General features: G+C 46.0%; 2 protein-coding genes across 5 annotated transcripts in view; both read left to right on the top strand.

Moving 5' to 3' along the window:
* Positions 1-82: 82 nt before the first annotated feature.
* Positions 83-12,749, top strand: LOC121602876 (phosphorylase b kinase gamma catalytic chain, skeletal muscle/heart isoform). Of its 4 annotated transcripts, XM_041931639.1 has the most exons (10): positions 84-1,130; positions 4,930-5,099; positions 5,196-5,480; positions 5,571-5,661; positions 5,739-5,875; positions 5,947-6,044; positions 7,537-7,620; positions 8,457-8,471; positions 11,308-11,466; positions 11,577-12,749. In XM_041931639.1, exons 1-10 carry the CDS (start codon positions 1,039-1,041, stop codon positions 11,709-11,711), a joined length of 1,266 nt encoding a protein of 421 aa, XP_041787573.1. In that variant the 5' UTR covers positions 84-1,038; the 3' UTR covers positions 11,712-12,749. The 4 variants fall into 4 exon arrangements, with proteins under 4 accessions (XP_041787583.1, XP_041787573.1, XP_041787577.1 ...); XM_041931649.1 differs by lacking the exon at positions 7,537-7,620 and having other exon boundaries at positions 83-1,130; XM_041931643.1 differs by lacking the exon at positions 8,457-8,471.
* Positions 12,750-13,102: 353 nt separating this feature from the next.
* Positions 13,103-13,751, top strand: part of LOC121602743 (tetratricopeptide repeat protein 28) — a 114,539-nt gene continuing 113,890 nt past the window's right edge. The window contains exon 1 of the mRNA XM_041931514.1: positions 13,103-13,287. The gene's annotated coding sequence lies outside the window, so the exon portion shown is untranslated. The remainder of the gene's footprint in view (positions 13,288-13,751) is intronic.

Below are 13,751 nucleotides of genomic sequence, written 5' to 3'. Positions count from 1 at the left end.
AGGTAAATAGACATTACACATACAGAAAATGAGCCAACCCGTTTTCCAACCACCACTAGGCTTATGTCAAATCTGACACCATTGCTCAGCGAAGAAAAAACACAGAAGAAAACATCGGCCGTTCTCAGCTCCATCCTTCGATTTGCCTTCGAATTTACGCAAGAACAACGGAAACACAACGATTCGCCTCCACATTGCATCTTTTGCTCGTTTCGATTTGGCTAATTTGCATGTGAATTGGATTGTTTGAACTGTTTGGTGCAATAATCGCCGTTTGTCTGCATTTCTCGTGTGTGTTTTCTCTCTCTGTACGTGTGTGTCTGTGTGTTGGTGCATCGTGGCATGTGTGTTGCGTGTGTGTGCACCCGTCAAGTTGACATCCAATTGGTGCTCTAGCAGCAGCAGGAGGTGGAGAGTCCGCGCCCGCCCGCACAAACCCCGCACCTTCCCTAAACCGACGTCCACTTTGCAGCGAGGCGGAGAGTGTGTGTTTTAACCTTTCTGACATTGAAAACTGTATCACTGCAAAAGCGGTTCCGCTCGGAGTCGGATGCTAAAACGGTGCGCGGATCGGGAGATACCGGTGCGCACATACACACAAACGCCCCGCTGTGTTTGGCCCCACGGTACGGTGTTTACTAAACGCGTGGAACGAGGCCAAGCATTTGCTGGAGTTCGGTAGAGCATTCCGCCGCGAGGTGAAGCAAGTAAAGAGTGCAGTTTTGGAAGAGGCAGACCGGTGTAGAGGCTGAGTGGTGAAGCTGATTCCGGTCGGTGCGAGCATTTGGTCTAATCATCTACTTCACTTAATCGTTCCGGGCGTGTTTCGGTGACACAAGTGCCAGTGGTGACTCCGGCTCAACACCGTCCTCGCCAGCAGCATCAGCGTCGTCGTCGTCGTCGTCGTCGTCGTCGTCGTGCAACGATCCGGTCCATGCCGACAACAGCACCAGTGAGCCGGACCGAATCCACGACTATCTGAGCCGATATCGCTTATCGTACGGTGTACCGGCGCGAAAAATAAGCCTCAAAAAAAGAATGGCCAAGGACGAGGAGGACGATCTGCTGCCCGACAAGGATGCGGCGAAGGGATTCTACGCCAAGTACGAGCCCAAGGAAATTCTCGGCAGGTAAGAGCAGGCGGCAACGAAAACTACTACCGACCCTTTTCTCCAAAAAAGACGTGGGCGCAAAGCAACAATGGCCCCTTCTTACATCACACGAATCGATCGATCGAGCGTGGTTGTTTCTCTTTTTGCTTTCGCTCTGTTTTTGACGGCCAGCGTTCACCGTACCCCGGTGCCCCGTACCTCACCAACGGCAACGTGCTCTGGTTAACCGTTGAGTAATCAATTCCTTTTGGCAACACATGATCAATTTATTTCAATTGATTGAAACACGGACACAAGCTTTTCTTGCTGCTGCTGCTGCTGTCCCGGACGGTGCTGTGGATGTGGAGACCGTCCGAACGAGGCACAATTTTTAGGGGGCTCGACAAGCAACGAATCTTTCCATTCCCTTTTTCGTACGGATTGGCGTTTTGCCTCGTTTCGTGATTGGCGGGGCGTCGTGTGTACGTGATTCTGTCCTCGTCGTGTACCTAGCGCCCAGACGCACGCGATTCCAATGCCATTTAAATATATAAACACACACACCATGCAACAGTTGGCTGTGTGTGTTTTCCCATACCTGGGCGGCGGTGTTTTGTGCCGTGTTGCCTATGGAAACGACGGGGACCCATGGGAAATGAGGTGGCGGCGCTGATTGATTGACATGCATTTAATTTTCCAGGATGGAAACCTTCTCATCAGTGCTGGCCCGACCGACCTTCAAAATCGGAAGGAAGTGCCGTTCTAGAAATGGCAAACAAAAGCCCATCGCAATTAAACCTAATTAGCCTCACGCTTTAAGCCGAAGAGCAACGTGCTCGCAGACAAAAGATGGATGGGGCGCCTTATCAATCAGCCAATCCACGAAACGAAACACCTCTACCTGAAGAAGGCAATCCAGCATGGTTTATTGCTGCAATTGTAAAAATCCACCTCATTCATTGTTTATCGCCCCGAAGCAGCCGCGCTCTCTCTCTCCTTAAGCCCCCATGTAACACCGTGTAACGCACGACAAACAAACCGCCAGCACAGCTGCGAGTAGGCTGTGTGTCCCCTCACCCGTGTGCACCCCTTGCCCGCCGTGTCGCAGGCCGGCCTTCTCGATCGTGCCTTCAGCAAGCAGGCAGGGGCGGTTAGATTCCTCGCTACGATTCCACGAATCCACGCGAGAGAGATAATGGACCGCGGTGTTGTAGCAGGAAAACGGTGCTACAAATTGCGTACACCGGTCAGCCCGAACAATGCAATGCAGTTTTTGTTTGAACGAACCGAGAAGGTGGAATATTGTTGTTGACTTCAGCCCGCTGGCCGCGTCGCGAAACACGGGTGACAAACGGCGAGGAATGCAGCACGTCACGATTGACGCGTGTGACAACACATACATATATTTATCCCAGCCCGATGTCCTGCCGCATCCGTAGCAATGGCCGGTAACGGCCGGTTTTTTCTCTTGAACACAGCCCCCCCCCCCCCCCCCCCCAAAACGGCGGAGATAGACAGAAAAAGTGTGCTAAAATTAATTTTCCCAACAATCGGGATCTCGCTAACGCAGTGGCAGAGCGCGCTCAGGCAGTGTAATTCGCGCGGATGGATGTAATAGCCGCGATCATTGAGCACTTACTGCAAGCAGCGGGAGTGGGAGGATAAGAAGGTACCAAAAAAATACGTTATGTACGGTGGATTTACGAGGGGAGGGTGAGAGCACGGGCGCCCCCGTGACAACGTGTCGGCGAAACTGTCCCATTATTATACTTGTTTCTATTTACATTTAACCTTTCCACCTGCTGATCATCGTCCCCCTCTTTTCGGGACGGATACAGTGGAACCGTGGGTGAGGGGGAGGGGGTCTGGTGTTATAGGTCCCCCCCCCCCATCCTACCCCCAAACGGAGGATTGTTATTGTAGTGTTGTCCTTTCGTTTTCATTTCTGGTGTTCGCTTTTTAGACCACCAGCTATCTCCCTCTCGATAGCTCGATGGGAATATGACATATTTAATTTATTTTGTTCTACTACATAAATAAGATGTACTAATAGTCCCTTTCTGCTACCCATCCATCAATTATCCAACTTTCCCCCAGATGATGAAATACTTTCCAAATTCGTACTTCGCTCGGTATATTGATCCGCGAGTAGAGCAAGGGGGTGGGGGGATCAGTGATCGTTTCTGACTGCCGACGCCAAGGCAGTCGCGTTTGACGTGCCCCCAAGCCCGGCTCGTATCGTGTGGTCTTGCATGTGGTTGTAAGTGTGTTGTGTGCCTCTATCTCACAATGCCACAATTAAGCTTCGTGCGCATGTGTGCTGCGATGGGGCTGGGTGTTATTGTGCTATTTTTAACACGGCCCCACCAGCACTCGCCGTCCCCCAATCGCCCACCGGATCGAGACTCTCTTTCGATTGCAATCTTCGATCTCGAATCGGTACACAGTGTGTGCGGGGTGGGAATGTAAACATCGATCGTGAACTCACTACATCGTAGCGATTTGCCTGCTTCAATTTTAAACCGCTTGGCTAGCGCAAAACCCCATTCCGAACCCTTAGAATCGATCGTCTCGGTCGGTGATCGTAGCGTGAGCAGAGTCACGGGACACACCAGCCCCATCCATTCCCAGCGATCTTGACACGCGCCACGCCGCTACTCGCGACGAACAGGGAAAGATTGGATTGATTGAAGCGGTGAGAGAGAAGGAAAGAGTGTGAAAGAGAGAGAGCGACCCGTTGTCGCCATCGATCATTACTGCGCCGTTTGTGGCATTTGCGCGTGGATGAATGAACAGTGGCCGTCATCGCGCCCCGCCACCACCAGTGTCCTTCTACTCCTACGGGGTACCGCCGCCAAGCCATCCTTCGAGGGGGCTCGTTTTAGTCGTCACGTAACAAACACTGCCCCACGCTGCAGCGGTGACTTCCGGACCGTGCCAGACAGATGGTGCAGCTTTGCGTGCGCTAAATTGGATAGCGCACTGAACCACTCCTTCCCACGGTCCTAACCCCAAGGGTATGGCGAGCGGCTGAGCGGCACGTCTGGGAGCGAAGATCTGCTTTGGATCTGGTTGCGGCCTAGCTCAATGTGCGGAAGCCGGCGATCTTTCCCAAAACGATCGACCGACCGGAGGTGCAGTGGTAGCGCGCTTGCTGCTACCCGATTGTTGGAAAGAGCCAACAGAGTCCAGTGATCAACTACCGCGCATCAATTGCAAATTGGACGTGATTTGACTGACAGGGGAGTCTGTGGAGAAGACGCTTTAGAGGGGAGCAGGGTTTGCTAATTCGTACGATCAACTGGTGATTGGGAGAACAGCCAGTTGGTTGAAAGGGATTTGCACAATGAGAAAATTGGACTGCTTTTGCCGTCCCCAAGCGAGTTGGTTCGGATTGTCGCGCGCAATCTTGTGACTTTGGTTTTATTACTTTGTTTGATGAGCACTGTGTGTACCGTGTGCCTTAAACGGAGGGATTAATTTGCGACGATATGCTAATTCTAGGCCTTTTAAAATTGTACTCTTCACTCCCAATCACTGATCGGGATGATCTTACAATTAACACGCTATAGCTATGGAATGAGTCGGATCAATCAGATGATCGGATGATCTTATGACACGCGTCATACATCATACACGTGCCCTCATGTCTAGACTCGTCCTGCACTCTTCCCGCACTCGGAATAACTTAACTCCAGCGCCATCATTTCAACCTAATGATGTCCATCATAAACCCATTAACCCGCCTGTCATCAGCCATTCGATCTGCAATTTATCAATTGCATATTAAACCAAAACGTGTCCTACTGTTTCTTCCTCACGCGATTCATCGCCACAGAGGCATCAGCTCGACGGTACGGCGATGCATCGAGAAGGAAACGGGCAAGGAGTTTGCGGCAAAGATCATCGATCTCGGCGCGGCAGAGACGGGCGATTCCAACCACATGCTGGAAGCAACCCGGCAGGAAATTCAAATCCTGCGCCAAGTGATGGGACACAAGTTTATCAGTAAGTAGCGAAACGTAACGTCACAGGCAGTGATCCGTCCCAGGCGTTTGAAACGCTTTATTAATATTTCCCTTTCCCTTTCCAACTCTCCCGTAGTCGAGCTGCAGGATGTGTTCGAATCGGATGCGTTCATTTTCCTCGTGTTCGAACTGTGCCGGCAGGGCGAGCTGTTCGATTATCTCACCTCGGTGGTGACACTGTCCGAGAAAAAGTCCCGCTACATCATGCGCCAGATATTCGAGGGCGTCGACTACATCCATTCGAAGAACATAGTGCATCGTGATCTGAAACCGGAGAACATCCTGCTCGACGATAATCTCAACGTGAAGATCACCGATTTCGGGTTCGCCCGGGTGCTGAAAGAGGGCGAAAAACTGTATGGTATGTGTGGTGGTGGTGGTGGATGATCCCGCATTGGATGATAATGTAGATCCTTGCTTAAATTGCGTGTTTGAATTCTTTTTTTCACAGATCTCTGTGGAACTCCTGGATATTTGGCACCGGAAACATTAAAGTGCAACATGTTCGAGGATGCGCCAGGATACTCGAAGGAGGTGGACATGTAACTATCAACGACATTCCTCCACTGCAATTGGGCGTATAATGGTCCCTTTCTTTTTTACCATTTCCCTACCATAGATGGGCCTGCGGTGTGATCATGTTCACGCTACTGGTCGGCTGTCCACCGTTCTGGCACCGGAAGCAGATGGTAATGCTGCGTAACATCATGGAAGGCAAATATAGTTTCACCTCCCCGGAGTGGGCGGACATTTCAGGTGCGCAATCCTTTTTGGCATTATTTTCAATGCAAAACACATTCTAATGCGTGATGCTTCTTTCCCCGCAGAGGATCCCAAGGACCTGATACGCAAATGCCTGGTGGTTGACCCATCGAAGCGAATCACAGTCACGGAAGCGTTGAAGCATCCCTTCTTCAACACAGTAGTAAGTAGGATAGCTTGGCAATGGCTAGCTTACGTTTGTGCCACTGGAAGGAACGTCACAGTGGCGGGAAGCGTTCCAGTGTTCCTCCATTGCTTTAGTTTACCCATTCTTCTGCTTGATTTTGTTTTCCTTCCGCACCTCTTGTGCGCTTTCTGTATATATGGTCTTGGTTTTAGTTCTTGCCTTTTCTTTACCACCATATATATGATGGTTTTGCTGTTCTTACAAACATTTCAATTTCGGATGGTGAAAGGCACGGCTCTCGGGTTGTGGGGAAAGTAGCACGCCAGCAATAAAACGCAGCGAAACGGCCGCCGCACAAACGACAATTCGCGCACACACGCGGCAATGAAGCGATAGCATTGGCGCAGCTTGACGAACGTGTCGCGTGATTCGTGTTCTGAAACTGAGGTTCTATAAATAACTCGTGCGCGCGTACTACACTTGCGGTGTACCGGGTTGATACGCTAACGCACCGTTTTCGAATTGTTTGCAGAAATGTTTTCCCTGCTTCTAAATTGTCACACATGATCGTCGCCCCCCGGCGTATGCGATTGACGTAGAGAGCTGATCCCGTCTGTTTACTGGTGGCAAAATTTATTCCGCTCCGATGAGCGGTGTGCATTTTGTTTGTAAACCATGAAACGCGCTGCGAACGGAGGTGGCCGTTTGTAAACAAGTTTGAACAGATAATCAAGATGAATCATAGAACGTGATCATGGATCGGTTGTTAAGCTATGCCAATGCCGCTTCAAGCTTCCCTTGCCTTTCGCAGACACCATAATCGTAGCTTTCTGTAGAAAATTAATGTATCTGATGCAAATCGAAATCTTCCTGGAACAAATATTAACCATTTCCTTTCTTTTTGTTTTTATTCTTTATCTTTTTTATTCAAACTTTACATTGGTTGGGCAATTTGCAAAAAAAAAAAAAAAACAAATGCTGGAAAATCATACTCAAAACACACACCCACACGATTGCAAATCTCACACCCTCCAAATCTATTGGATCGTTGTTATTGCATCACAACACACGCACACCCATTGTATCTCACCCATTTGCACACCCGATTCGGTGCATGTGGTTGAATATGGTGTGGCGCATCGAAAACTATGGATCCCGCTTGCACGGCCAACACCCACCTACTGGAACATCACCTACCTGGCTCTACGTGGTCATGCGCATCTACTGCGCCACTACTACACCTTGCCGTCATCATCTGCCACACTCATCTGCTACTATCGTGATGGTTATGGCTTTTCTATGATCGATCGACTTGAATTGATTACAAAAAAACAAAAAACCTCTACCCAACTGTACACGATGATGGGGGCAAACCTGGATAACCGATTCCCAAATCCAAAAAAAAAACAATACCTCCTAACGCCGGTCATGACACGGTGATGATGATATTGGCACAACTGTCCCACCATTACCATACAACACCATCTCAACTCTCGACCGTAATGTGTGTGTGTGTGCGGTTAAATAGCTTTTCGAGCAAGACATTGGACCTCTGAAACGGAGCCTTTCGGTTAAATCGAGACGCTTCAGTCGCATTGCTGACCTCGCACTGGTAATGTTGATTATACTGTTCTTTTTTTGTTTTCGTTGTTTTATGTTTCCTTATTGTGTTTGTTCCACGTTTCGCTGTTTGTCTTTCTTTTTTTTGTTCTCTCTTCATTTCATTTACGTTCATGTTTTCTTTTCTGTTATTTGTTTCATTACGTTTCACTCCCAGTTTGTTAGTATTCGTTCTGTAATGTTAATTGTGATGATAACTGATTTTTACCTACCTGTTTCGAATAATTGCTTGATTGTTGCTTGATCAAACTATTGTTCACTTGATTTATTAACATCACCATCGTTTACTACGGCAAATTTAAAGTTCAATAGCATAAGTAAATGCGACAAATGTTCACCTACCGGTGGAGAGTTGCGAACTGAGTTTTGCAATACTTCTTCTATTAGCTACGACGATTCAGTTTATCATACCATCGCTAATTTTGTGGCGTATCGTTAACGCGTCTGCAGCTTTATTGCTTTATTGCAGCTCCAAACCAATAGTATTGCCCCAGTGTTGTGTTCCCTTGTACTACTATCGGTAGTAGCAACGTTGTTACACCTCTGTGTAAAGTTTCATTAAAACGATGGTGATTTAAGGGTTTTTGTTTTTTTTCTCTCTCTCTCGTTTTGTCTTTTCATGTTATTTGTTTTGCATCGTTCATTTCTGTTTTTTTGGTTTCTCCTATTTTCATTCATTTTTTTAAAGCTGATTATTACGCGAAATTACAGGACAATAAGCGAAAAACGGATTTTCTTTTCTTTTTCTACTACTTAAACGTATCTTGCCTTTTGTACCGGCCGGTCATATACTGACAATCGTTTCTTTTTCTCACACTTGTCTTCCAGAACCCCACGGAAAATGTACGACTAGCAATCCAAATTGAAGCGTAAAATGTTTAAAAAATTAACACCCTTTTTTAGTCGATATTTAATCGATCACATTAGCGATAATTGCTTTTTCACGCAGTAGTTCGAGTCCTCCCGGGTCGAGTTTTCCTTGTTTGTGTGCGGAAAACGTTGCGCTTGTGTGTTGTAAAAAGTATTGCAAATGTTTTCACATTAGACTTGTATCGCAAAAGCAACGTTCTCCAACCCTTCCCGGGGACGTTAAACGCTTCTTGCCAGTGTGTGATGATTTTGAGCGGGGGCTTAGTGTAGACCCTCACTTGCTATCGTGCTTTTCACCGTTGGCGTTGTGCTCTAACAGTGTTTTTTTTTTCTCGGTAGTTTGCGGCTATAAATAACAATCGCTTTGTGCATATAATCTTGCCTTTTGATAATTGAACAAATGTACACATCAAAACTTCACTCAATGTCCAACATCTGTGCTTATGCTAGTACCCTTCCCACACACTGTGCGTGTGTGTGTGTCTGTGTACTGTTCTTGTGTGTTTGTGTGTGTGATTTTTGTTGTTCCAACCGGAACCACCAGTATCATCATTCGTCTAGAAGATAGATTCGTGTCTAACACGTGTTCTGTGCCCATTGTGCATCACTACTAACCAATATTTCCTTGCATGCTTAGCCATACAGCGTGTTTTTTTGGTCGTCGTGGATTCGTGCCCGTCCCCCCGCTACGGTTGTGGAATTGTGGGTGAAGGAGATTCGCAAAATAAGAGCACATCATCTCATACTAGTTCATACACACTGGTCATCCTCGTACGGGTTTCGAAAAAAAACCCACCACCGTGACTATATTCACCAAAGCCTTCAATCCTTTTCTTTTCTTATCCCAGCGAACATGTAGGGCACTGAAATTAACATGTGTTACCAAACGAGTAAAAGGTAGACTGTTTTCTTATTTGCTTCTATATTGTGTGCCGATGGTGATCGGATCGGTGATCATAATTTCGTTAGCAATGTCGATCGAACACACACGCGTAAGCACGCTTCGACAGTAAACTACAACAGAGCAGCAGCAAACTCTTCTCACTCAAACAGAACAACACGCCATAAGCACACAATTACGCCTGGGGTGTGTTGTTGTTGTTGTGTTGATCGTAAGGCTAGTGAAAACAATGTTGTCCTTCGACACAATGGTTGATGGATTCACACGTTACTACAGACATTCTCAAGACACAGAGGAATAGGGCTTCAAAACACTACTACAGTACAAAGCTTTCAATTACTGTTACATAGATAAGTTGTGATACAGTTAGTGATCGTTTTGTTTCCATTTGTTACCTATATTTACCTTTAAAAATTACAAAAACATTGACTGTTTAGGAGCCTTTTCATTGTATCGACGACGGTTTCAGATGCACATTTCAAGCATTTGCAGCTTTGGGCAGGGGTTTCGCTTGGTCGAATGGCTTTTACTGTGCTTGTACTGCATAATTATTACTTTTAACATAACTTAACTAAAGGTTAAGGTACGCGCTTGTGCATTTTTAGCTTCGATTTAATCCCCCCAAATCCCCATCCCCAAAAGAGAGAGAACTTACGTTTCGGACTGTTGATAGATATGGCAAATTTTGATGAACCGTTTTTTGATAAATGACACCCCGGCTCACTTGGTGTCAGTTGTACATATTCAAAAAAATCCCATCCCTCTGCTATAAAAAAGAGGTACGAATCAACCCAATCAAAGAAGAAAAGAAGCCAGAAAACGTTTAAATTGACGTAATTATATTGTTCTTCTGGCGTGCTGTTTCTTTGCATCTGTTAGGAGAACCAATTTAGCTTTGCTTTGTTTACGGTTTAAATAACTAAAGGCAAATTGTGGTTGTGATTTTATGCGGTTTTTTTCTTTTTCCGAGCTTCTTTAGTTGGTTCACATTTACGTTGTGTGTGTGTTTGATTGTGGTTGCACATGAAAGCAAATGCAAAAGCAAAGCTATTTTGTAAAAGTGCTGTTGTGTTGAAGTGATGGTGTTGTTTTACCTTTTCCGTTTGTATGTACGTGTGTGTGTGTGTGCTCTATTATTTTTTCAAAATGGTAACACACTGGCCAAATAGATGCTTATACTATTATCCCGTACATCCCACAAATGAACAGAGCAATTGAAAATGTACCAAAATTGTACGAAAAATTTGCCTATCGATCTATCTTTCTCTCTCTCTCTCTCTCCCTTTCTTTTCTTCTACTACCTTTTTCTTTCTTCATTCGCAGGCTACAGTTTACCAAAACAAACAATCAGAATCCTTTAACTCAAACGATACTCATCATTTGTGCTCTTGTTTCACGAATATCCTCTCTTGTTATATCCATGTAAATTGCTACATTCTACTTTTATACTACCACGACCGGATGGACGGGCGGAACCGTTTAGTGCAATATTAACGGATTGATTTATTTCTTCTCTCTCTCTCTTTTCTCTTTCTCTCTCTCTCTCTATTTCTCCCTCTCTCTCTCTTTTTGATTAAACTTGTCCCATTATCATTATTGGCTTTTTATGAAAATTCTAATACCATTTTCGAACTTTCTTTCAACCCATTCATACATGTACCACATTTTACCACTCACTTTATCTCATTTTCGAATAATTTTCACCCCATTTCTTCCGCTCATTTAAATAAAAATTGTGCTATTTCTGATTTCTGTTTATTTCATCTACTCCTCCTCTAACCCCTTGTTTGCATCATAAACCCAAAATTGCCTCAAATCCCCCGTTTGATCGACCCAAAACGTCCACGTTTTTTTTTTTGCCTCTATTTTTGTCCTTTCTTTTGCGTCGCTGAACACACACCCTTACAGTTGCGTAAGCAAAGTCAGTTCAACGCTAGGAAGAAGTTTCAGTTTGCTATACTGTGTGTACGCGCTATGATCCGGATCAAGAGGCTACGGTACACGCCGGAACCGCTGCGCGTCGAGGATGCGCTCAGAGACCCGTACCGCGTCAAGGTGCTGCGCAAGGTAAGGTGTTGATGGGATTGGGCGAAGCTGACACGAACAGTTGATAACTCAAGAAATAACTCCACCTTCTCTCTCTCTCTCTTTCTCTCTCTTTCCGCTCTACGCCACAGGTCATCGATGGATGTGCATTTCGAGTGTACGGCCACTGGGTCAAGAAGGGCGAGGGTCAAAACCGGGCCGCCCTGTTCGAGAATACGCCTCGATGCGAGGTTTATAATCTTTATATCAACAGCCTTAATCGATAGGCTGTAGAGGTGCGCAAGCTCGCTACTGCTGTTGCTGCCGTTGCCGCCCGTTGCAATGCGCGGGACCATCAATTCGCGGCTGGAATCAATCGGAGAGGGAGGCGCTAGATCAAGGATTGGGTGGCGCACGGTGGTGTGCAACGGTCGGTGAAAAATTGAACGCTTGCACGCAGCAATAACCATGGCAGCATTAGGAGAATGTCGTCCGTTGCAGGCGCGATTTGGTCGCGATCGTCTCCACACGTTAAACGCTGCTCGCAATAAGTTCGATAAGCAATCCTAGGGTGTAGCGCGCATGATCACAGCGATCAGCGTTTGCGTTGGATCAGGATCAGTTTCATCAACCTTAGCTACCTACTTAAACATTCATCCATCCGACACTGCATCCACGTAGTATGATTCCTGTTTCATCTCACATGGACCCCCCCCCCCATCCCTCCCTTCTTCTCCCCTGTCTAGAGTGCACTACAAATAGTTAAAGAGGAGAAACGTCTGTTTCTCGTTAGCATAGTAAATTTAAAAGCTAGAGTTTACCCTGCAACCTCCTACCACCTAGGTGGCTATGGCTGCAGAACAAAACAATGCAGCAGGACTGGACTAATAAAGGTAGCACAAGCGATCATTCGTCGGACAGACGTAGAAAGCAAAGCAATGAGAACAGAAGAGTGAGGGAGGTTCACGTGATTATGCTGTGTAAAGGAGGTGCAGGAGACGGGAAATGGAAGGATCTGCTTCTGAGAAGATGATATTAAGTTTTTCGCCTTTTTTTGTTTTTTTTTTTATACAACCATAGATATGTACACTACTGTTAATAATAAGTAAGAAGAGGTAATATACATATGAACCAAATGACAAAAATGAGACACTCTTGTTTGTTACACATTGTGGCGCATTGAGCATTGCAATGCACGTTACAAGGACGGTAAACGACGAACCCTAATGAAGGGTATAGTGAAACAGAGAAGCGTTTTTCATTTCCTTTTTTTGTTTTAAGGTTATAAACATAAATAGTAACTAAATAAATCGTGCTACTTACTGTAGTAAATTAGTTACATTAGTCGAAAAAATATATCTACTGAAAAGCAATACAATATTCATATGCATGTTTAGCTGACGTAGTTCTGCTTGCATAATTTTCACATATTTCTCTGTTATCTGCTATATTATTACTGACGAATTAAAAAAAAGAAAGATCATTCAGTTCTATTACACTACCACTGTGCTAAAACACGATCATCAGCATCGTAACGCATCTAATTCAACGGTGGTAACGCACCGTAACGCTTCCACCCAGGACACAAACCGTTACGAGACGCAGTCACTGTAACGGCATTTTCTTGGAACAGGCCTGCTTATGCTCGGCTGGAATAACTGTTGCTTGGGTTACGTTACACCGCAGCAACCGTGCGGCTGGTTTATCTTCCGATCCCGTCCTGCTCCGATCAAAGTGCTCTCTTCTATCAGCCGAAACGAGTGCGGAACCGTGTTTGTTGTTATTAGTTCCACCGCACCATCACACTTGCCGTCGTTAGTGGGTGGATTTTTTCGTGCGTGATCGTTTGTTGGCCATACGCAGGTGATAGAAAATAATATTTTAGTGAAGGAAACCATGTGCCAGCGTTAGTAGCGAGTGGAGCTACTGGCGAAAGAGGCTGGAATCAATACCCAAGTTGGTGAGAGAACAGCCACGGGCTGCCCAGTGGCTGGTCACGACAGCCAGTCCGAAGCAAACTGAAGTGAACGGCCTCAAACAATTCAAGCAGGACGCGTGTGTGCTTGGGAAAAGTGCATTCGTTTGGTATCTTTTTGCGTTACAAATCTCTACGGAAGTGTTGGAAATTGATTAGGTGAAAAATTTGTGGAATGTGCCGATCGGCCGTCTTGCTCGTACTCGTACACTCTCAACAACGGAGATCACTGTGTGTGTATGTATGTGTGTGCGTGTGGATGAGAAAGAAACGTGTCCGAAGGGGTGTCCATTTATCATAGGGCGCTATAGTTTTCCTTGCACGCTGTAGTAAAAGAAGAAAAACGCTGGAA

Source organism: Anopheles merus, chromosome 2R (genome assembly GCF_017562075.2).
Source record: "Anopheles merus strain MAF chromosome 2R, AmerM5.1, whole genome shotgun sequence".
Lineage (NCBI taxonomy): Eukaryota > Metazoa > Arthropoda > Insecta > Diptera > Culicidae > Anopheles > Anopheles merus.
Note: the sequence above shows the minus strand (reverse complement) of the source record. Positions and strands in the feature narration are given on the sequence as shown.